This window comes from Condylura cristata, unplaced genomic scaffold (assembly GCF_000260355.1).
Source record: "Condylura cristata isolate star-nosed mole 26May11 unplaced genomic scaffold, ConCri1.0 scaffold00014, whole genome shotgun sequence".
In the NCBI taxonomy this organism is placed as follows: domain Eukaryota; kingdom Metazoa; phylum Chordata; class Mammalia; order Eulipotyphla; family Talpidae; genus Condylura; species Condylura cristata.
In genome coordinates, this window is record NW_004567115.1 from 19,933,275 (window position 1) to 19,958,058 (window position 24,784).

At 37.3% G+C, this 24,784-nt stretch overlaps 1 protein-coding gene across 5 annotated transcripts in view; it reads left to right on the forward strand.

Annotated features, from left to right (window-relative positions):
- The window catches only part of NRG1 (neuregulin 1), a 933,983-nt gene extending 910,706 nt beyond the window's left edge, over window positions 1-23,277 (forward strand). For 2 of the 5 annotated variants that reach the window (XM_012724843.1, XM_012724842.1), the window contains 8 exons: window positions 311-369; window positions 6,738-6,761; window positions 11,351-11,453; window positions 12,948-13,074; window positions 15,251-15,381; window positions 16,155-16,361; window positions 18,539-18,680; window positions 19,058-19,149. In XM_012724843.1, the coding sequence (XP_012580297.1) occupies window positions 311-369; window positions 6,738-6,761; window positions 11,351-11,453; window positions 12,948-13,074; window positions 15,251-15,381; window positions 16,155-16,361; window positions 18,539-18,659 (772 nt within the window). In that variant the 3' untranslated portion in view covers window positions 18,660-18,680; window positions 19,058-19,149. Of the gene's footprint in view, window positions 1-310; window positions 884-6,737; window positions 6,762-11,350; window positions 11,454-12,947; window positions 13,075-15,250; window positions 15,382-16,154; window positions 16,362-18,538; window positions 18,681-19,057 lie in introns of those variants that run through there. The other 3 variants (XM_004682220.2, XM_012724841.1, XM_004682227.2) reach the window with 2 other exon arrangements.
- Window positions 23,278-24,784: the final 1,507 nt, after the last annotated feature.

Below are 24,784 nucleotides of genomic sequence, written 5' to 3' on the forward strand. Positions count from 1 at the left end.
AGCTCGCCAATGGAAAACTGAGATGAACAAGACATCAACTTTAATTTTAAGTGGCTCTCTTTGAAAGAAAGCAGTCACTATAAGTCCTACGACTTAATCATAAAAACCCATCCAATATTTTGTCCAAATGCTTCACCCTTTGGGGGAAATGCCAGAGTTTGAAAGCCATGACTAAGACAAAGATTCAGTTCCTGAGCGTGAATTCACCAAATTCAGTCAAATGACACTGAAGGAGCTTCTTTCTAGCATATATTCACCTCTTCTCTTTTTCTCTGTTTTTTCTACCATTGTTTTTTGTTTCTTCTCTCAGGTGCCCAAATGAGTTTACTGGTGATCGCTGCCAAAACTACGTAATGGCCAGCTTCTACAGTACGTCCACTCCCTTTCTGTCTCTGCCTGAATAGGAGCATGCTCAGTCGGTGCTGCTTTCTTGTTGCTGCATCTCCCCTCAGATTCCACCTAGAGCTAGATGTGTTTTACCAGGTCTAACATTGACTGCCTCTGCCTGTCGCATGAGAACATTAACAAAAGCGATTGTATGACTTCCTCTGTCCATGATAAGTTGGCTTTGAGATAACGATAGGTATGTGAGGCTCCGATGCTTCTGGAATGGATAATGAATATGTGATACAAAATGATAGTCAATATCAAGCAGTGCAATTATAATAAAGGCATTTAAAAGTCTCACTTTTATTGATAAAATAAAATCCTTCCACGGAACAGTCCATCTTCTTTATAAATGGCAACCTTCTGAAAACGATGTTGCTAAGTTGTAACGAGTACACACTTGAAGTGATGGTAAGTTCATTTTGGTTGAGAATGTGGTATTTATAACAAATAAACATAATAAAAAGAGCTCAGATGTTTCTTTTCATTAACCAAACAGTTTGCATTTAGGTGTAAAAAATGGCACTGAATAGGGAAATTTAAGACAAACATCACAGCAAATGAGATATGCTGGTTTAGGAAACAAATGATTCTGGACTAGTTTAAACAAACATTTAAACATGTTAGCATTTCTTTATGCTCATTTCAATAATTTTAGTTGTTTTTTTTAAATCATTTACTTTGTAATATGAGTTAACTATTATATATACACACATGTATACACACATTTATTTATGTGTGTATATATGTGTATTATTTACACACATGTTCTTAAATGCAGAAATGGGATAATTAGTTTCTCTGGCTTTATGAGTGTTTGTGCATCATTAAATCTAATTGTATGGATAACTAAACTACATATTTCCTTCTATTATGAAGTGGAATATAGCTTTTGATTTGGGAGCTTTCAAAGCATTGTTTTAACTGAATTCCATGTAGTTATCCATTTGTATCAAAGGTTGGAATTTTTTTTTAATAATTAGATGGGGAAAAATACCTTCATCATCACAACTACTTGATTCTTCCATTGTAGCATGAGAGCAGCCACCAACTCTATAGAAACCGATGTGCACGGTGGTGTGCTTTGAAAACTATTTACAAAAGCAGGCAGTGAGGACTGTCAACTGCCCAACTAGAAAAATTATTTCACATAGCTCATTACAGTGTAAATTTGCAAAACACAGAATTTATTATACATATGAGGCATTGGCACCCTAAGTAAAAGATTGATATTTATTCAGATGTATGTAAGATTTTTTTTCCCTCCTTTGAATAGTCATAGAAAATAAATACCATGAAAAATAAAATCCATATGATTATGTGGAGGTTCAATCCATAATATTCATCACTGATTTAGTGAGGTAGTAATTTTATGTTTTTACAAAAGCTGCACATCAAAAATTATGTTCTAGATCAATTTATTGTGAAAATAATAAATTTCCAGATTTCATTTTCAAATACAGTTTTTATTAACAAATCTTTAAATAATATGCATATATTGTACAGAATTTTTCATAGCTATGGTTACTTTGCTAAAGGTAGATGATGTGGAATAAAACCAGGAGAAAAATAATAGGATATTACTCAATATATTAAAGTGATTCCTTTTAGAAATGTGTGTATTTAAATAAAACTAGGTTTAGCCAAACTGGCAAGAAAATTATGCTTTAAAATTTAATGAAAATTTTGAACATTCATATCCTACTTAAATGTTTAGTGTTTTAGAGTTTAATTGTGCTTTACACACTGTTGGGACACTATATTAATAAATTCATGTAGACCTATAGCTATTTCCCAAAACAGTAAAGTATTATAGATTTGACAGCAGTAACCAGAGAAAATATTCTCAACTTCTCTGTTAGACCATTCACTTTCACAACATATCATTTAAATTAGCCAATATCTATTTAATCAAAGTATGAGTCTTGACTCACCTTAATAAGTACACAATAGCACTTTTAGAAGACATCCAAGAAAGCAGCATTCATATCTAACATGATATAACAAAGATAATAGGAAGTGCACTTATAAACACAATTCATAATGACTGTGCTGCTTCATGTCTGAAAAAGCAAGAACTTAATTATTAGAAACTATTTACAAAGTTGTCCTACCCAGAGTTAATTTTCTAATTTCTGTGTCTTAAATTCTCCTCACATAGAAAGTAGGAAAATATATTTTGGGGCCTCTAAGAACTTTTTGTTCAGTAGTTAAGAAGGTGGCAAAAGTCACCACAGTGGCAATATTAAAATGTAATTGTTTATTCATGAACCTGTAAAGCAAATGTTAAAGGAAAAGATATTCCCCAGCTTCAAAGAAAAGTGGGCAATTAACTTACCAAACCACATTTTCAGCTGAAGAATAACATTCTAAGAGAATATATAATTTTAAGATGCTTATTAACACATAATTTACATTATTAGCTTCTGATGTAATTTTAGATTCAGTGTCCATGGGGCACTTATTGATTCATAAAAGATATATGTATATATCATTTATGTGATATATATACTTATATATATTTATAATCCTTTTAAAATATGAAAGGAACAAATATACATTTCATATAATATCTTGCAGGCAAGATATTATTGATATTATTATTTGCCTTGAAATAAAACATTTTCTATAACTTTCTAGGAAAATACTGTCAAGATTAGTCAGCTTCAAATTTGACCTATTGACAGAATTCCTATTTGAAAGCATTATGCTTGTGCATGTGTGTGTGTATGTGTTTGTGTATAGATATGTGTACAGGCAATCCATAATGATCTGTTAATTTATAAACTTTATAGGGAGAAAAAAATGAAGATACAGGTCCAGTAGTTAGAGGCAGTATGAAGCAAGTATAACATAGGTACTAACATACGATAAGAAGTAATCGTAGAATAGCACAAATTATGGAATATTGTGAGACATATAGAACACATTTGAAAATGAATAAACCTACTAGAAGATATCCCTAAATACTCAAGTATTCAAAACTACTGATTTGAATCATAGGTTAGTAGTGAAAAATCATTTGTGAAGATTCTAAATGCTGTTGAAATTATTAATATATTTATCAAGACAGGCATTTTTCCAAGAGTAGAATAAAAGCATATTTAATCTATGACAAAACTGTAAATCCAAACTGTATGTTAGTGAAATTTTACTGTGTGTGTTTGAGTGTGCTTAGTGCACGTGAAAACTTGGGAGCCAGGGAAAAGACTTCTATTACATTCCCAAGGGCTCAGTGGCAATATGGATGCATATGTGTGAAGGGAAAAAAAACCCTCCATTTGTAAAGGTAAGTCAAAAATTAAAATCAAACACTGAAATGGCCCCATTTAGAACTGGCATTGACTGAAGTACTTCAGAAACCTCATAAGTGCAGAAAGCAAGAATATGCATATGTCTTTCAGATTATTTGCATAAGGAGGTCCAAGATGTTAAAGAGTAAATCCTAATTGCCTTCAAATTTTAACAGAAATCATAATTGCATGTGCATCACTTTGGTAAAAGAAAGTTGTTTTATTTTTCTTTTCTCTAATTGAAAATTTAAATTAACCTGCAGGTTAATCAGTTTTCTTCAAACAATTATAAAATTAGAAAGCAGAGTGAATCAATATTTAATAGTTTCTGAAGCATCTTGATTTAAATTAATGTTTTATATTGCTTACTGCACAGCAGGAAATCACATGCAGAAAAGAAAACTAGATTGTTTACAGTAACCTTTGTATTTTTGAATTATTAATTTAATTTGAAAAATGTGGTATCTAGGCTGAAGTTCAATAGGAAGCATATGATACATAATGAGCCTAAGCCAACATTAGATTAAATAGAACAGATAGAAAGTAATAACCTCTGCATACAGTGAAAAGTGTTTGTGTATTCTGCTTTTCTTGACTCACAATGGAAGACATGTAGCCACCAATAGTAAAAATAAATTAGAGCAGTATTTCTGCAAGTCTAGAATGACTGATGCATGTTTCCTCTGCTTGTTTCCTTGTTAGGGCTCATGGCCAGAAGAGATTCCAATTTTAAGTACCAATTTCCCTTTGAATTATTTGAAATTGGAGCTGCCTGATATGAATGACTTCCCATGAAATGAAATAATAGTTAGGCTCACAGACTTACCTATAAAACTGTAAATGCAGTAATATGTATGCATGGGCATGCTACTAATTTTATTGAAGACCTAACCAAGCTTTCTACGCAACTAATATAGATCATTAGCAGTGTTCACGTAGGCATGGAATAATGATTCTCTGGAAAGACTTTCTGCAGTTCCTCCTGATGTTAACCCTTAAATTATTACTGATTGGTAGGAGGAAAAGATGAGCGGAGGAGGGGGTACTAGGGAGAAATATTAAGTCACAGTCTTATGGAAATGTGTAAGGAAATTTATTATCACCATTGGAAAATGAGTTTTTACACCTTAATGTGCCAAAGTTCATATGAAAGAAATGAATGGTAAAAAAAAAAAAGTCAATTTGTCAAATTGAGTGTTGCACAGAGGCAAGAGAAATTTGTGTAAATTTGAATAAACTTATTTTGCTGTGAATATTATGCAACCAAAATTAACCCTAAATCCTCTGTCTTTGAATTAATGAAAATCTCAGATTATTTGCCTGAGGACTTTGGACTCCAGGCAGAGAGAACTTTCTATTAGAGTGCTTCTCATGATATGATTAATGTATTTCATCTTTTTTTTTTTTCTTTAATCTGGAAAGCCTCATTTCCTTAAGAGGTGGCAAGAGTTTAAAGTCTAAATGATTGGATCTACCCCAGGAACTTTCAGAGTTTCCTGGCCATGAAATTAGTCAAAGTAAACCTACATGCAGTAAGTGGTCCAAGGTAAATCTCCAGATATGTCTGTTCTCCAAGCTGGTCAAACCTTCTGCTGTCGGCTCACTAATTTCATGCCTCTCTTATGCCACAGCATCACCCACAAGGCAAGCGTTAGCATCATAGACATTTGTTAATGACAAACTTGTCCAAAGTCACTAAACAGGTGAATGACAGAGGCAGGAACTGAAGCCAGGACGACTCCTGCACACTTAAGTCCTACTTGCCCCGCTCTTTGGCCTACATTGATGTTATAGTAAAAGAGACACACCTCTATGTTCTGAAGCTTAAGAGAGGCCCTGCTGTATTTTTCAACTGCCCTTGAGTCTCCCTAATCAGTGATTAAAGGAAGAAGTACAGGCCTCTGAACCTTTGCTTTCAGAGTTTTATCTGTTTCATCCCACCCATGTCTCCACCACACATATATAGCGAATTTATGAAGAGTGCTCATGATGAAACATGATTAATGATTTTTGTTGTAAGAAAGCCAAGTGTCATTTTCTTCTTTGGCTTGTTTCCCATTTCCTCATTTGAGCTTGTGAGGGTTCTTCCAATCCTGCATCTTGGTGCCTCCACCATCAGCTCTCCCAGGTGTGGGCTCACACCTTCGGTCCCCTCCTTTGGGCAGCCTTGCAGATCCTCTGAGAACCTGTGCAATGAGTGCTCACCTGGGCTTTAGCCTCCACCTCATGGGCTGATCAGAAAGTTGGTTCTAGTGTGAGAGTAATAAAATTTACTAAAACCCCAGGAATTATATTCTCCCTCCTATTTTTTTTTTTTTCAAATTTGAGACGGTATGACTTTAAGATTTATTTTGTGCCACATAGAAATTCTATGAACAAATCTGAAAGGAGGCTGCAGTACCTCAATATCCTGTCTGGCTTTTTGGACAGAAATGTTGCTCTCTGTGTATGAAATATGCAGTGCAAGTGGTGGAGAATGTGGGAGGTTAGGAGAAGAGAAATACCTTTAAAAAAATAATAATAATAACCAAAGCAAAAGGAAGTATTAGAACATGGCTAGCAACCAGTGATGAGAAATGTAAATCCAACATCATAAAATTATCAGACCACATTACTATCTTCTTGGCTTTTGTTCCTGGCTCTGTCACCGTTTGTGTGCCTTTGGGTAAAAAAAAGTTTCCCTCCCTGGAATTTTACTTTAAAAAAGTGGGGAATGAAATAATACTGTGCCTTTTCTGTTTGTCAAACTAAGTTTCCAAATAATGTAATGGAGAGGACAGTTTAGCTACACAACTTCTCCCTCAGTAAGGTTTTTAAGGGTTACTAAAGACAGTGTGCTGGTATTTGCACACCTCTTTAAAAGAGAAATTCCCTGTGTGGCCTCAAGGAGGCGTACCTGAGCACTGCTTCCTTAACCACCCACCATTTGCCCTGTTCAGTGTGCACGCACAGAGAGCCATAATAATCATGTGTAATGTGTTTTGGAGTGCAGTGTATTACTCTTTTCTGAAACTTTTTCCCTTTCTTTCTTTTTTTGTCAACTTTCTGCATTGGCAGAGCATCTTGGGATTGAATTTATGGGTATGGACCAATCATCATTCCTTTTAGCCTGCAGAATTTAGAGTCTCTGAGCTGAAATCTTTTTCCCTTCCTACGCTTACCTTTCAATTCCTGACTAATTTCCTTTTTCTTTAGAAGGGATCATACAGCCATAACAATGATTTCTCTGCTTTCAATCTATGATTAGTTTGAAATGTTACTGAGTGCAGCAGCATTCCAAGCTTCACTTAGAGTTTAGTCATTTCACCTGCTGCAAATTCACATAAATCCCACATTCCTTGACCCATTTGTTGGATCTAGTGATGCTGTTATTTCAGAGCTGGGATAAGTTGGAGTGTCTGCAGAGAAACCAAGCCAGGGACCTGAGAACAAAGAAGCTTTAAATGCATTACCTTGCAAACATACCACATCTTAGGTTAATAGGAATTTGACATTCAATGTAAAAATCATCTATTTAATGTAGCAACACAAAGCACTTACATTGCAACACAATATCATAAGCAAAGACTTGAACTACTATGATTTTCTGGAACTACTCAAGCACTACTCTAGTCAACTTCATTATCTTATGAGCAAGGAAACAGAAAGCAGAAAGAAATAAGCTTATGCTATTTTAAGTAGAAATTCTAATAGAATTAAACTCCAGTCACTAAGATTAACCAGACAAGTAATCAAATGGAAAATTTCACACTGTAAACAAAATATTACCTATAAATATATGAATTTGGGGCATAGTCCTCTCAAAGGCCATCATCCTAAGTGGTTGTGAGAAAAGGCCAAGCTTGGGAGGAGATGGAGGAGGGGGAAGTCGTGCCATATCCCCAGAGGCTATAGATGCAGGCCAGGCCTTGGGGCTTCCTGACACAGCAAGCTTCCTGGGGACAGAGCCTTCACAAAGCAGTGTCCCGATTATCTGAATCTCATTCCCATTCAGCTGGTGTCAGTGACATCATGCTGTGAGCCCCCTACACCTGCTGTTTCTTTGGGGTGATAACACAGTCTCTACATAGGGCCCTTTACAAATTTGTGGGGAATGAGATGCTGCAAGCTCACTCCTCCCCTAAAGTTCCAGGAGAAAGCTATTCATTAGCTAGGAAAACCTCCACATTTATGTGATGATCTTCTGTATATCAGAGAACATGTCCCAGGTGAGAAAAGCCCTTGATGTCTCTTGGGTGCACAGTTATCTATTCAGGTTAGTTCCCTCAGGACAAAAACTGTCCCACTTCTGGAAACATTTTATGGGCCTCTCCTGAAGGGAGGTGGAAAATGTCCCCCCATGTCCTTTATTTTAACAGCACCTTTCCCACTTTAGCATCTAACAAATAGTAGAAACAAATATTTCAGTTCCCAAACAGTGCTAGATAGGTATATGTGTGTGACTTATATGATCTATATATACACACACATATATATGACTTATCCTTCAGTAAGACCTTAAAGTTTAGTCCAGCAGTTTACTGCCCACCTCGTAGACACTTGTTCTCAGGGGAGCCAGTTTGCTAAAACCAGAACGTTCCCTCCTTAAGGAAAATCATACATTAAAGGTCAATTAAAATTGAGACAGACAAACCCTCTGTCTCTTAGCCAGGCCAGATGAGACAAAAACGTGCTTGATCTGATTCACTTCAATGCATCCAGCCAAACCTTGGAGTAAAGACTCGGAAGCATTTCAAGTCATTAGGGCAGGGCTGCCAATAGCCTGACAGCTTCTTCTTTTCAGCGCTGCCTCTAATTTGCTCTTGCCCTATTGACCCTGTCACATGAGGGAAAAAATAAGGGAAAGGGGGAGGGGTGAAAAGAACCCACTGTTTACAGTACTGTTCATCAAGTATTTCTCTTTCCACAAGTTCATATGGGGTGGGGGTATCACCCTTTCTAATCAACACAAGAAGATCAAAGAGGACTCAGGCAAGAACTGAATGCCTTCAGCAAATACTGATGTGAATGTAGAACCTAAATCCTACATCCAGGTTTTGTGGGCCTGGTGCTTTACCATCTGGCCTTTATTGGGCCTCCTTTTTATTTCACAACAGATTTTACTGGAAAATGTGTATTTTTCTACATAAGAGAAAAAGAATGAATGAGCTGCCATCCATTATTTTTTCAAACCCCACGACTATCTATTCTTTTACAATTAACAACCCAAGAAGTATCCAAAGATCCCTGAGTATGTGTAATGCCTTTCCCTGATCTGTTCCTGGGTACAGACCGTTTTTTGTAGTTTACAGAAACAATTTCCTGATTTTTTCTAAAAATAGAATGATAAGATGACAGTACTACCCAACCCTAACTTTCTGAAAGAAAGAAAAACAGGGCAAGTAAAAGAGGACATGGTGAACCAGGGTCTTCATTTTCTTGGCAACAAAACTTCTACTCAGTTTCTCAACCCCCTCATCACAGCTGAAGGCTACCTGCTCCTCATCCTGGGTCTCCTGGAAAAGGGCCAGGGAGTTGACATCTCTGTTTCTAAGACATACACGCTAAACACTGACACCGAAAGACAAGGAGGAGGCTTCTGTGGCATCAGCTCACAGATTAATATAACTTTGTAAATAAAATGTGACTCCCTGTCCTGTGGCTGGCGGGGGAGGGAAGAAGCTGTCACATGCAATGAACACACCAGCGGTCACATCCAGCCCTCATTTTATTCCTGCGGACAGACACACGGCTCCACTCCTGGTACACTGTTTCACCGCAACACCAGCTGCTTTGCTTTCTAATTGTGGCTTCCACGAACCCGCCAGCTAGGTTAGGCGTTATGCTGTATGGGATAACCCTTCCAACTTTGCATCCACCTTTTCTTCCTGCCCCAGCATTCTTCCCTCTGGTTTTCTTTTATTTTTTTCCTCCCTTAGTATCGGGCATGCTGTGCCAGGGACTTCAGATGGCTCCTTCTCTTTTAACCTTGTTTTCCCTTTTACCTGATTCCTCCCTCTCTCAGTCATTCTGTCAGTCTGTCTGTTCCCCTGGTTTGTTTTTCCTTTCCACTACCAACCTTTTGGTTTGTTTTTGTATAATCTCTGCGGCATTCTCATCTTTTACCCGCTGACTTCTCCTTCTCCTGTTAATAATCAGTGCTATTTTAATGTAATTTGACGATGTTCTTGACCTGTTAACTGGAATTTGATTACCATGGGCTTGGCTTGTAGGAAATGTTTTGTTTAATGATAAGGTCTACTGTATCATAGAAATTAAAATGCACTTTTTCATTTCAAGAAAACTTCCTGCCAATGACCCTCTTTCAATAGGGGGAAAAAAAAGGTGTGGCTGCTGAAACTGAAAATGGAATTGGAAAAAGTTCCTTACAGCTTCAGATCGATGATCGATGCCCAGATAAGAGACTTTCATTTGGATGAAATTTGTAGTTCTTCACCACCATATTAATCAGAATAGTCCGCTAATTGTGTACTTGTACAAGGGTACAAATACAGCTTAGTCCACTAATTGTGCCCTGACTGATACAGCAATCGCTCTAGGTAAACTTGTAATTCTCCCAGTAAGTGTAATTAAAATGGTTTCTAAGGAAACACCTTCACCATTTAATCAGGCAATCTTGTTAAGAACCTAACCATACGTTATATCATTATACCATAGAGTAAACAACCTATCCCCCTCCCCCTCCACTGCCAAAAAAAAAACCCAGTTCGCAAATAGACTTCTGTGAATAACAGACGGGTTGCATTTGGAGCAGTAGCTTTAGTTCAGTGTTCTAAGAATCACACTTTGTTAGTGTTACCTCCATTAGCCACTTTGCCAAATTGGTCGGTGCAGGGCTGTATAATCTAGTCCAAATTGTGCATCATTTGTGCTCAGGGTTTCCTTACCAAACATTGGATTGTTGGGAAAGACTTGACATAATTTTCTATGCAAAAATGCACCATGACTTTTCTGAAACCCAGTAAATTTAATCACCAAATACAATGGCTGAATAATAATTGATTTCCAGAGGACAAATATTCATCTTGGATGAGTTTTGAGTTGAGTTTTCTCTGATACAGTACCCTGAGACTTCAGTTGTGTTGCTTATGATCATATTTTATTATTAAGTCATAGAGATCCTGCCTCAATTTGGTTGCTAACTACAAGTCAAGCTCATGTTTGCAAATGTCTTTGAGTTTTGTATTTTTTTATAAGTTAGAAATGGCTTTTTGTGAAGACCACTGGAATGTAAAATAGCTGGGAAAAAATGAAGGGGGGAGAATGGGAGGCTGGAATGTGGGTCTTGAGCGCTGCCAATCCAGCTCCTTCATTGACTTTGATTCCTGTTGTCTTTGCAAGAGATTTAAAAACTACAGTTATAATCAAATAGATATTTATAATTAATTAATGTTTATAATTTGCCATTTTAATGCATAGATATCTCGTTTATAATTAAAGTAATTGATAGTGCATTTTTTATTGTCAGTGACCTTAGCAGATTTTGCCATTAATGTTCAAAGTATAGCACAGAGTATGTTGTCCCTTAAGTATGTCTGCAGATGTTGTGAATTGTTACGTATTTATTTTCTTGTGAATATGGACAATGCCATACCGCATGCTTACTGTGCAGTTTAAGTCCAGGCAGCTGGAAGCCGCCTTTGGTGACATCTGCTCTCATCCCTTTCCAGAAGCGGAGGAACTCTACCAGAAGAGGGTGCTGACCATCACTGGCATCTGCATCGCCCTGCTGGTGGTTGGCATCATGTGTGTGGTGGCCTACTGCAAAACCAAGTAAACTTTCTTCCTCCACATCCCTCTCTCCTTTGCCTGCAGTGGGCTTAGCTGGCAAGGGCTTCGCCAAAACTAAGCTCCACCGCTTAGTCATGCAAAAAATCTAAGGGAGAGGGAACTTTCCTCTTTTTCTTTACTCTGAATAATCCATTTTGAGTATTTTTCCTAATCCCATATGTTACAAAGCCTTGACTGTTTGAAAGTGTTCAGAAGGCTTCTGATAGGTGCCCACACCCCATGATGGGAAAAGGGACCAGGGACAGGCTTGTATAGGAGCAGAGGTTTGCATTCACCCAGTACCTCCACACACGACATCCTGACAGAGTGGCAGCTACAAGGAACCTTTGTCACATCATGACTGAGGTAGTGTCCAACGGGGATTCAGTAGATCAAGGAAACAGTAGTACTTGCAATAAAGTTTTCGAAACATTGCCGTGATTATTCTCTAGTTCCATCAAACTAGCTAGTTCAAGTGCTGTCATAGTAAGATGAACGAAAGGAATATCATGAGGAAAATAAAGCACACTGTGCTTTGAAAGAATGCAATAGAAAAAAATTAAAATAGGTATCATTCACTATGTTTAGCCTTTTAAACTGAATCCATACTAACAAATATCACTTCTGTATGTCATGAGTTTACTTTACTTTTCTCTATTACATATAACTTCCACTCCAAGTTTAAAATGATGTTAAACTAAGTGTTTTGTTTTTGTTTTTGTTTTGTTTTGTTTTGCTTTGCTTAATCATATAACCACAGAAAGATGATGATGAGCTGAACATTACACTGAGGAACAAACGCAATCTGTTTTTATGGCATACAGTCAAGCAAGGGCTTGGTTGCTGTTTTCTTAATACCCCAGGATTCAGCATGTTGCCAGAATTAAGTGATGGAGATAAACCTTCATGGAATTCACCTTTGAATCTTCATAGACTCAATCTTAATATTTCAACATTCATTTGTAGTTATGCACAAAAATATTATTAGACTGGATTATGTTACATTTGTTCCAAAGTTTACTGGCAAAAGATACATACTTCTTCATTCATCTATAATACTATTCACACACATGACATGAAATGGATAGATTCTAATAGAGACACACAAGCAAAACTCTAAAGGAAGCTAGCCTTATCAATACATCAAAAATTATGATCTAACACAAATGACCACCTGTGAAACTTAGGGCAAGATGGATTGATGTGAAAGTGAGCTTGTAGCCAAATAGCAATTTAACTGATCTTATTTTTCCTTTTTCTCCATTCTTCAGCAGACTGGTTAAATTTTTGTAACAATTCCATCAGCTTTTAAATCTTGCTGAGAAGGTTTGAGTCCATTTCTGCCCAAAGGCAGATTCCAGATGGAGTAGTGTAAGCCTTTCCTCTCCTTCAATAGCAGTCCACTACCTTGGGTTACATGTTGGTGGAATGAAGAATGGACTGTATTAAGATGAGTAAATAATAGAAACAAATTAATGTTTCCTTTCTCATCTCCAGGAAACAACGGAAAAAGCTCCATGATCGGCTTCGGCATAGTCTTCGGTCTGAACGCAACAACATGGTGAACATAGCAAACGGCCCTCACCATCCGAATCCACCCCCAGAGAACGTTCAGCTTGTGAATGTATGTTGACTCTGGCCAGTGGAAAGATCTGAGCATCCCTCTTCTGTTTAAGCACCTTGAAGTTTATTTTCTAAAGCTCTTAGTCTCTTAACTGCTGCCATTAATCACCACAGCTTACAGGAATCCAAGGTTTTGCCAGGAGAAAATAATGGGAACATTTTTTAAAGTGGATTTGGTTACTGTAAAACCAGCACATTTCCTCTTATAAAGTGTTCATTAAGGGGTTGAAATAATAATGCTGGTTTTGTTCTGCAGGAAAGTCATAATTGAAAAGAAAGGAAGAAAAACATGAAGAAAAATAATAAAATTAATGGTACAAGAATCACAAGGAAATGTTTTATTTTTTTATAATTTGAATATGAAGGCTACTCCAGTCTATAATTGATTAATACCAAAAACTGAGCTAAGTTTTTTAGAGTTATTTTTACTAGAGGCATTTCACAGTATCTGACGATTTACTGATTCAGATTTACAAGGGAAGAAATTAGGGCATTGGAAAGGTCGTGTGAATTATCTAGCTTGCTTTCTGGTAACAAAACTACAAGAATATAATATTTTTTTTATTCCCTGGCTATTTCTAAAGGATAGTTAACCCTCCAGATTAAATATGTCTTCATCATTCAGATAATTTGTTTAAAATGTCTTATCTATTCAGCTTCAAAAATACAGGAGATAGGGGATTGTAATGTCTTTAGCCTCTTCAAAATCTTCTTTTAGCATAGGTAAGAACCAGAGGTGGATTCCACTTTCCTGACTTTTGGAGTCTTGTTCTTTCTAGTTCACCATAATTCTTCCTGTTTTCCCCATTTGTCTCCAATGTTTATTTTTTTTTAATATAAGCATAGGTTAAAATTATACTGTGGTATCATTCTCTATCTGATAGAAAAATGTATCTATTTTGTGACAATATGTCACAGTCCTAAATTCAGACTAGTGTTCACTAAACCAATAGCAGTTTTGTAGCAAAGACCTTCAGGATATTGTTACAGTAAGGTATTAATACATTAACATATTTAGTTGTTTTCCTCCCTCTACCAGTATTCATGCCAATGTTCTGCAAAATTCATAAGTGTACACCTATAACTGTCACTATGTATGTATAACAGATAGGAGGCAGAATGACCACCTAGATTCCAGGTATGGTTCAAGATGTGTGACTTTGGGTTTCAACCTTTCTAAAGCCTATTTCTTTATTACAAAGACAACCTAAAAGTAATACCTACTTCAAAAAGTTCTTATGAGCATTAAACAGGATAAACTACATCAGAGACTTAGCCCAGTGACATTTAGTGCATCTCAATAATCATTAAATAATTATTTTAATTGGATTCACTGAACATACATTGCCTTCCAAGGAGCAGAAGTAACCAACTAGAGTTTCAAACCGATTCAAGTAGTATATTTTGGGGTTTCCAAGAATATATAAAGTTCGATAGAACATTTAGACCATCAGGCTTATTTAGGCCTTTCTTCTTCTCCATTCCTATATTTAACTAAATCCTAGAAACACTAACCACATTTAAAACAACTTAAGAATGGTCCTCTCTCACTGCCAGAGGTAGTATTAGCCACTGTGGTTTGGTAATGAAAATAATAAGGCGATTATATGTTAAGTGTTTTGTGACTTGACAACTGCTTTAAACCATTCAAATAGCTCAATAGCCTTGTTCATCTTACCATTGACAATGAACTAAAATTTTAATGTGTCACCAGACAACACAGGCACTGGGAAATTAAAAGAAAATGATAGATCAAAAAATATACAGATTTTTAAAAAATTGCTACTGACTTGAAATTTGAAATAACAAAAACATCTTAATGCTAGTTTTTTAATCCCTAGTTTCCTTTGACTTGTAATAACCATGGAAAAAGTAAATATTGGGAAGTTATTGATGTTAAACACTAATCACACCATTGATTAGAAATAAAATAGGAGAAGTGAGTCTATTTCTTACTAAATGTAGTTGTGATTGTGGGACCTACATGTGTACATACCCAAAGAGTAATTTAAGAATTTAATTCATTAATTTAAGAAGCTGTAGTAGTAAGGATAGGGTTTGGTGAATGGAAAACTTGAATTTACTATGAAGATTGTATATTAGAGTAGATACGTTTTGCTTGGTGTTAGCATTTTTATTTGCATTAATCTTCAAACTGTGTTTCTTTGTTTATCCAGCAATACGTATCTAAAAACGTCATCTCCAGTGAGCATATTGTTGAGAGAGAAGCGGAGACGTCTTTTTCCACTAGTCACTATACCTCAACAGCTCATCATTCCACTACTGTCACCCAGACTCCTAGCCACAGGTATGAGAGTTTTTTAAATTTAAATGGAATTTCTGCAAAATGAATTTTTGTACATAGCCTAAATTTTTGTTATCATGGCCTAAAAATGGGACAGAAGACACAGTTAATGAGGTAAAATATAATTTAGACAGAAACAGACTTTTAACATCAACTGGCTAAACCTTTTTTATTGCCTTAATTTGCATCTTAATTTTCTCATTATTACAAAAGGAAAAGTAATTCCTTCCTTGCAGAATTTTGTTTTCTACTACAGAGATTACCCTTATGGTATACCATTCACTATTTTTCTACACTAAGAGAATTTTATATAAGATGCTATATGATACTCAGAAATTGACTTCCTCCAATGATTAGATTGCCCTGGCAAATGCATGTGAGAATTATTTAAGATACTGAACCCTATGTTCTCAGATTTCCTGGAGAGCTATAGCTGAATGCACATTAACCAAGGGTAACACTTGACTTCCAAATGAATCTCAGAGAGTAAATATGTCCTTAACGTAAGCCCCACAAGAATAGAGAGATTCTAGAACTCTCAGTTCAAAGTGGCATTTGATAAATATGTTCAGTTCGTGCACAAATGAATAAACTGTGCCCTTAGAAAGTTAATCTAGATTCTGTCTTTTCTGTAGTAAATATCTATAGAAGTTCTCTTCTGAGATAAGTCATGGTGAACTACTGATAATATAACTCGTTAGAACTGTCTAACCACCTCTTTTCCTTTCCATTTTTGTAAATAAAGTATATCTTTGCCTCTTACATTTCCCCTCTAGCTGGAGCAATGGACACACTGAAAGCATCCTCTCAGAAAGTCATTCTGTAATCATGATGTCATCCGTAGAAAACAGTAGGCACAGCAGCCCAACTGCGGGCCCACGAGGACGTCTTAATGGCATGGGAGGCCCTCGTGAATGTAACAGCTTCCTCAGGCATGCCAGAGAAACCCCTGACTCCTATCGAGACTCTCCTCATAGTGAAAGGTAAAACCGAAGGGCAAAGCTACTGCAGAGGAGAAAGAACCCCAGTAAGAGAATCCCCGTGAGCACCTGCGGTCTTGCCTAAGGAAATCTACTCTAATGAGAATAAGGGGCAGCAGTTGCGTGTTCTAGGAATGTTCCTAGTTGATGGAGTCATCTTTTTGTGTGACTGAACTCATTTCTTCTGAGCTTCTTGCGTCGTCCCAGTGGCTGACAGGCCACAGACTCTTAAAAGAGCTGGAAAGATTTGATGTGGAAGGTGCAGCAAACTTGGAGTTCCTAGCTCTGACCTTAGGCTCTGACCCTCTCTGGGTCTCAGTTACCTCAGTTGTAACTTTAGAGAGATGGCGTCAATGTTTAATAAGGACCCTTCTATAAATTCCAATTTGCCAGTTACCCAAACACCGGTCTTGCCAGCCTTGTGTTCACATGTGTTAACTCTTTCTTCCCTTCCAGCCTCAGTTAAATCAAATCAAGGGCTATCTCACTGCTGACTGTCATGGGGAACAACTGCTTGTTCCACCATATAGTGTCCCTCTCATGAAATTCCAAGAAAGGATAAAGAAACAAATCTCTCACATGCTGCGTCTGCAGTCTCCACAGGTGGTTTTCAAAGCAGATATTGCCATTTATATTGCCCTTTATTATAGAATATTTTGGCTTTATTCTGGGAATATTGGATTGGGTTTGGGGAATTACAGCAAAGGTAAAATAAAAACCTGAGGAAAGTAAACTCAAAAAGATGTTTAATAGGAATACTAAATTCAGAGATGCTCTTTATCCGTTTCACTTGAACTGGGAGAGTTATACCCATCAACCATTTCTAATGCATCAGTAAGCTGTTACTTGTTTGTTCTCAAATCCAGTAGGGTTTTGTTTGGTTGTTTATTTGTTTATTGTCATCTGAGTCTAATCTTTGACCACTGGTTAAAACGTTTATACAATATCCACCATGCTTATTTGGTAGTTATGTGGGTAGAGATGATTTTGATAGGCTTTTCCCCCTCCTGGACCAGGAAATACTTACAAAAAAGGATGGCATTTCTGTACTTACGTGTGATATAGAGCCTGCTGATCAATTCTTCAAGGGCATTTTCCAAAAATGGTATTACAGGTTGTTCTGTAATTTATCTGTCAAAAATTAGACATGGTCCAAAGCTGTCTTAAAACAGTAGTCCTAAACTCATTTGATTATATCTTTATGTATTAACAAAAACTATCTATCCTAATTCAATCATTTTGAAACCTGAAAAGGAGACTAGGGATTAGTTCTTCTTCATTATTACATGTGATGTCTGTCTTTAAAGGTTGGCATTTCCCTGTGATCATAAGCTTCCTGGCATGTGCCAGATATTGTCTAAGGCTGCATAATGTACTTGAGTCCAGAGATCATGGAGAGATCATGATTCATCACATAAGATGAATCACTCTTATGTGTTGATTAACACTTCTCAATGAGTTTAAGTATCCCCAAAGAAAAACTTCTGAAGACTCCAGCCCCAAATATTTCAATCTCTAGACACATTCCCATTTTAGACACAGCTGGATCTCACATCCATATGAGTCTGAATCATGTCTGAAAAAGCAGGAGAGTTAATAGATATCCTGTTCCTGTTAGGTAGAGTTCAGAGGCTGGTGTCCTGTGTTATCACAGGTCATGCCAAATTAGTCTCTGTGAATGTCAATGTGAAGAAAAGAGTCATTTAGTGCTATGCATCGGTAACATTTTTATCAAAAGCTGAGAAATGTGACTCTGAATAAACCACATCTTCCTCAGTGCCTAGTCAGATCTTATTCTGGAAGATGTCTAATATGGTAAAAGCAATGTATTCAATGTTATCAGATTCACCATTCAATGTATCAGATTCACCAAACAGTAGAGTAGCAGGCATATCATGAAATAAGATAGCATGGTACAATCAGCTCTTGAACAGTCACAAAAGATAAGCCAAAGACTGGTGTAGACCTGGGTTGGGTAGAGAAGTAGACCAGAGATTGAAGAGAACTATGAAGCCAATATAGGATTCTCTCAGGTTTGCCTTTGAATGCCTTGGTCACTGGGATGGATAGTTGCAAATTGAGTGTTAAGTAGCATTTCATGGAAAAATGAAAAGCACTCAAATGTATTACACTGTTATCAGGAATAAATCTAAGTTACTATGCTCTTTTTTTTTCACGAGACATAATCTTATAGCTGAGCTAAGGAGAAACAAGGCACACAGATCCAAATGCATGCAGATCCAGCTATCAGCAACTCATCTTAGATCTTCTTCCATTCCCCATTTGGGCTTCATTCTCTAAGACCCCTTGGCATTTAGGAAGGTATAGTATTTAAGAAATACTTCTTTCCCTTCCAAATCCCTGAGCCTCAATCCTTATACTGATAGGTGTCCAGGAACTCATGCCCTCTTGTCCTGACTCACATGCTTTTATTTAAAATCCTGATGAGCTTGAAAATTCCCAAAGCTTTGATGAGCGAGGCAATGTAGTTGATCCTTGCATGTGTTCCTGTGAGAAAACTCTTGGCTATATAATTTTAGAAACCAAGGGTATTGTCCAAGTATAATAATCAAAAGTACACAATGACTTGAAATTCTTTGTTCTCTGATTACATAATATCATGACCTGTGTTCCCTTCCCTCCCTGCAATATGTCTCTTCTTCCACCACACTTATGTGGGGTATTCTGTGCTCACACAGGTATGTGTCAGCCATGACCACCCCGGCTCGTATGTCACCTGTAGATTTCCACACGCCAAGCTCCCCCAAATCGCCCCCTTCGGAAATGTCTCCACCTGTGTCCAGCACGACGGTATCTGTGCCCTCCATGGCAGTCAGCCCCTTCGTGGAAGAAGAGAGACCTCTGCTTCTCGTGACACCACCAAGGCTGCGGGAGAAGTATGACAACCACTCTCAGCAATTCAACTCCTTCCACCACTACCCTGCACATGAGAGCAACAGCCTTCCCTCTAGCCCCTTGAGGATAGCGGAGGATGAGGAGTATGAAACCACCCAGGAGTACGAGCCAGCTCAAGAGCCTGTTAAGAAACTCGCCAATAGCCGGCGGGCCAAAAGAACCAAACCCAGTGGCCACATTGCCAACAGGTTGGAAATGGACAGCAATACAAGTGCTGAGAGCAGTAACTCAGAGAGTGAAACAGAAGATGAAAGAGTAGGTGAAGATACGCCTTTCCTGGGCATACAGAACCCACTGGCAGCCAGTCTCGAGGCAGGCCCTGCCTTCCGCCTGGCTGATAGCAGGACTAACCCAGCAGGCCGCTTCTCTACACAAGAAGAAATGCAGGCCAGGCTGTCTAGTGTAATTGCTAACCAAGACCCTATTGCTGTATAAAACCTAAATAAACACATAGATTCACCCGTAAAACTTTATTTTATATAATAAAGTATTCCACCTTAAATTAAACAATTTATTTTATTTTAGCAGTTCTGCAAATAGAAAACAGGAAAAAAAACTTTTATAAATTAAATATATGTATGTAAAAATGTGTTATGTGCCATATGTAGCAATTTTTTACAGTATTTCAAAATGAGAAAGATATCAATGGTGCCTTTATGTTATGTTATGTCAAGAGCAAGTTTTGTACAGTTACCGTGATTGCGTTTCCACAGTATTTCAGCAAACTCTCCCATATATTCAGTTTTTGCTGGCTTCTTGTGCATTGCATTATGATGTCGACTGGATGTATGATTTGCAAGACTTGCAACTGTCCCTCTGTTTGCTTCTAGTAGCGCCCAATCAATATGTCTTGTAATGGCACATCCATCCAAATAGTCTTCTCTTTTGTATGAACTTCTCTTTTGCTTTCAGTATATGAAATGAGTTGTGTCTACTCTGCCAGCCAAGGTTCGCTTCATTGGGCTCTGAGATAATAGTAGATTCAACAGCATGCTACTATTAATTACAGCAGGAAACTGCATTAAGTAATGTTAAATATTAGGAAGAAAGTAATACTGTGATTTTTAAAACCTATATTATTAATCAGAAGACAGCTTGCTGTCATTAAAAGGAGCTACCATTATTGATTTTTTTTTTTTGTCAAAAGCAACAGTTTTGGAAATAGCATAGACAAGGGGTTCAAGCTTGCTATCAGAGTAAATTGAACACCTTATAATAGGACTCAATCTCACTCTCTCTGGGAGAAGTGATAAAGCAGCTCATTTAGTTGATGATCAAACTGTGGCTGGAAAAGGTGCAATCATTCCTGACTTGTATTTTTCACGGGACTAGTGATTGTTGTGTCTTCTTAGTTCAAGAAGGGAAATGTGTGGCGCAAAATGTCCACCTTACACAGCGTACTCTGCAATTTGTCTGAAAAACTTCCAGAGTGATATGTGCCTATTGTAGATCATAGTGGTTACTTGATGTTATAGGGAACTGTTTTCATCATAGAGTGTCTAGGAGTGAACACACGGAAGACACAAGTCGAGAGTAGTAGTGTAACTTGGTTGCAATTTTTTTGTCAACTCTTTTATTTCTCACTATCTTCTCTCATTTTTCAATGCTGCCTTGACTAGGTCATAATGATGCATGAACATTTTTGTCAGGAATGGCCAATGTGCATGTGATTTGTGATTAGTAAGGACTTTCCATAGGTGATGATCCATCAGGAAATGTCAATACTATTGGAAAGGTTGCACCTTTACTTGCAGAAGTGACCCTCACCTGTGTATGGACCTCTCAGTTGCAGCCTGTATGACCCATTTCCTTTCAGTTTTCCTTTTTTTTTTTTTTTTTTTGCTTTATTGTCCCCAAACAAACTTAGATTGGTCTAAACTTTGCATGTTCTTTGTGATTGCAAGTCCAAAAAAGGCCTACAGATAACATTTGAAATAACTGCTAATTCAGGAAAAAAGTTAACCTTTTACAAATGCAGGACCCATTGCCTGCTGTCTGTCAAATCAGGCTGGAGCTCTATATAGCTTCCAGTTGGCCTCCAAAAAGCCATGGGACAAAAGGAAAACAGCAGGAAGGTTCCAAATACTGGCCATAAAGTCAATGGGAGTAACTACTTGTTTCAGGTGAACTCAATCTATTCCTAGTCACCAAATTTCCATGCTAGAATTAAAATGACATGCAAGTAGGTCTTATAAGAATAGGAGGCTGGGCATGAGTTTTGTCAATAATCCCCTGCTTGTTTCTATAATCCACAGAGATGCCTATGTGCAGGTCCTGGTAGTTACAGAATCCCAAACTGCCTTCATTGTTCATCTACCACTTTTTCTGTGCCCAACAGTGTCCTCCTTTGGTTTTTAACACACACTGAAGTACCTCTACCAGGGCACACAAGTTGCACTGATTTCCTAATTCTGTACAAATGAGTAAACTCATAACAGGAGGAAGAAGTCAACCCAGGGGTTCTCTAAATCATTCTAATATTGCCTTTGAAAGTCTTGACTCATTCATAGATTGTTTCCAAAGTGACATTTCTACCACTAGTTAAATTTCTAAAATGCCTGTTTCAAATTCTTCAGGCATTGGAATATTCCAATTCTCCATTCTCCATTCTGGAGAACTTCCAGAATCAATAAAATTTTCTGTTAAAAGCAAGGAACATTTTTCTCAGTATGAAAATTGCTGTAAATTTTCTAGTTGCAAATATATATATATATATATGAAATATATATATATGAAATATATATATTTCATATATATATATATGAAACTTTATGACAACTTGCTTCTGGTCACATGCAAAGGTGGCAAATTAGTTGGCATAATCTCCATCTGTGGAACAAGAGCTTCTCTTGATTGATTACCAGCTGAAGCCACCACCTTTGTGTAAGCAGGGACACTTTTGTGATGCTTAATTGCTACATGGCTCTCAATCATCCCTGCATTATAGACTCAAGCAGTTTGGTGGCCATCCAAAGAAGGAGCGTGACCCTATTTTCTCAGTGTATGTGGCATGTGTTTGTGGGTTTTCTGGTAGTGGAAATTGCCCAGAAATTAAGCAGCAACTTCATTTTCTAGGTCAGAAATCATATCTCGGTGAGGGATATGTAATGCAGCATAATTTATGCAAACTCCTTTTTCTCACCCAGGATTCCTTTTCTGTCCTATGCTCCTTTCTTGCTGGTCTGATGCTTTTTTCAAGAGTGCCTGCACAGCCTTGTGCTTTACAAGATGGCACTCTGCCTGAGTGTATGTGAATGTGTCCCAAACACCAAGATGCCATATCTTCCTTGTTTAAGTGTGACTGTCGACACAGGTGGAATTTATCCAGGGTAACTTGCTCAGTAACTATTTCTTTCTTTGGCCTGAGGTTGAAAGGTGCGTGGCTCACACTGGTGAACATACAGAAGGCCTGCTCTTATCTTTTAGAACTGGCTGCATTCCACCAGCCACAAAGATTTCTATCCACAAAGGCCCATTAAGCACTGCAGAGAAATGCAGACAAAAGGAAATGGCCACATATCACAAGTTCTATTATATATTCTTTTGTAAATACACAATGTACATTACTTGGATGTTTTCCGAAATCATTTACTGTCTTTATGAGTTAATGTCAGTTTGCTACTCTCTCAACTTAGACTGTAACATTGTAAATAACATAATGTTCTTTATTATTTATATTTAAGCATCTAACATAGAGTTGTTTTCATATAAGTTGAAGATAAATGTCAAAAATATGGGGTTTTTTTGTTTGTTTTCTTTGCTTTAAGATTATGTATCTTTTCCTTTTCCTTTTTTTAAAAATAATTTATTGTTGAGGAGAAAGAATGTATATGTAATTGAAATTATTTGAAGAATGCACATTGAAGGCCGTGAGGTACTGATAAACTAAAGAATTTATTATCCAAAATACTAAGCAATAAGTAATTGTGATTTATTTAAAGTTTTGTTCATTTTCCATGAAAGACATACTGCAATAAAAATGCTACTCTGTGGAGACCTGGGAGTGTTGCTCAGCAGACTAATGTCTCAGTCTGTGAGACCAGCTCCTGTCATCCTACTGTGACAGCTGTGCTCATTTAGGAATGTCGGACCCCATGATCATCCTGTCTGTCTGTTGCTTTTGTCACCCTGCCTATCTTGACATCTCCGGCCTATTGACTCTGCTTACCGCTGTAGTCCCACTGAAGGGGCCACAGCCAAGCAATACAATGCCTCCTCCCCCGTCCAGAACACCATCATCAGAGAAGACAGTTAGGATATGGTTGCATGGGTCCCAGTGACTCCTGAGAATGTCACAATGACAGTCTTATGCAGCCATGAAAGGAAGAACTTACCAGGATCCCAGCAGTCTGAATGGTCCCTATTACCTAAAAGGCGGCCAGTCAGAACCTGGCCTTGTCAAGTTATAGCAAACAATTTTCTTTTAGGCAGTTTTAAGGGATAAGAAGGCTTCTTTCCCCTCATTCTATCAATAAGTCAAACTACATGCCCATCTTACTTCTCAGGGAGGGGCCCACGCATGAGAAAATTCCCACATTATAACACTTAGTCATAGAAGCGAGGATATTATGTTTATAGAATTTAGCCTAACCAAAAGCCATATTTTAACAATAGATATTTGCATGGAAATTACCTATTATATATTTCAAACATTTTACTCATTATTCCAGAGAGAATAAGGGCTTCTGAAGTATATGGGATAAAGGTCAGCAATTCTTTGGGGGTACACAGTAGCCTCTTTTGGGGTTTAAGATTATGCTGAGGTTTCCCATTAAAGTCCACCTCCATCTGTGCACAGGATTCCTATTACCTAGTAATAGCTCCACTAGGGTGTCATTGCTAAAAGTCTGGATGTCTAGGATATTCAAATTACGGCCTTTGACTGTGTTAGTTTTTACTATTTATATTACTGAATTTTCAGATCTATTTAGAATCCTCATATTTGTGTCAACTTTGGTTTACACACAAACACACAATATGCTAAAGCTGCTATATCTTTTCAGGTTTTCTATCCAGCCAGCCAGCCACTCAGCAAACCAAGGAGTGCACAGAATATTTAAAACTTAAAACACTGAGACAACTTTGTACTTTCAAGTTTATGCTGAGGCTTTAATTCCCGAGATTGAAAGCTCAAAAAACCACAATCTTAATTTAGGTTAAAGTCAGGTACCTATGATATGTTGATATTTGAGGCAGAAGCTGAAGGGTAGGATGGAGAGAATGAATATTCACAGAGAGCCAATTTTAAAATCTGGATAGTTAATAGCAATTCTCCATTCACTTCAACCATGTAGACTCTTGAATGTCACACCAAAGCCAGCTCTACAAACTAGCAAGCATTCTGCCTTTCCAATCTAATATTCTTCCCCATCATTCTTTGTTCTCTGTTCTGATGACGAATGACAAAAGCACTTTTGTTGTCAGGGAGCTGGGTTAAATAAGGCATTTCTGAAATCTAGAGATTTAGGATGCTTGGAAGGAGTGGAAATTTTGATGATCTCATGTGAACC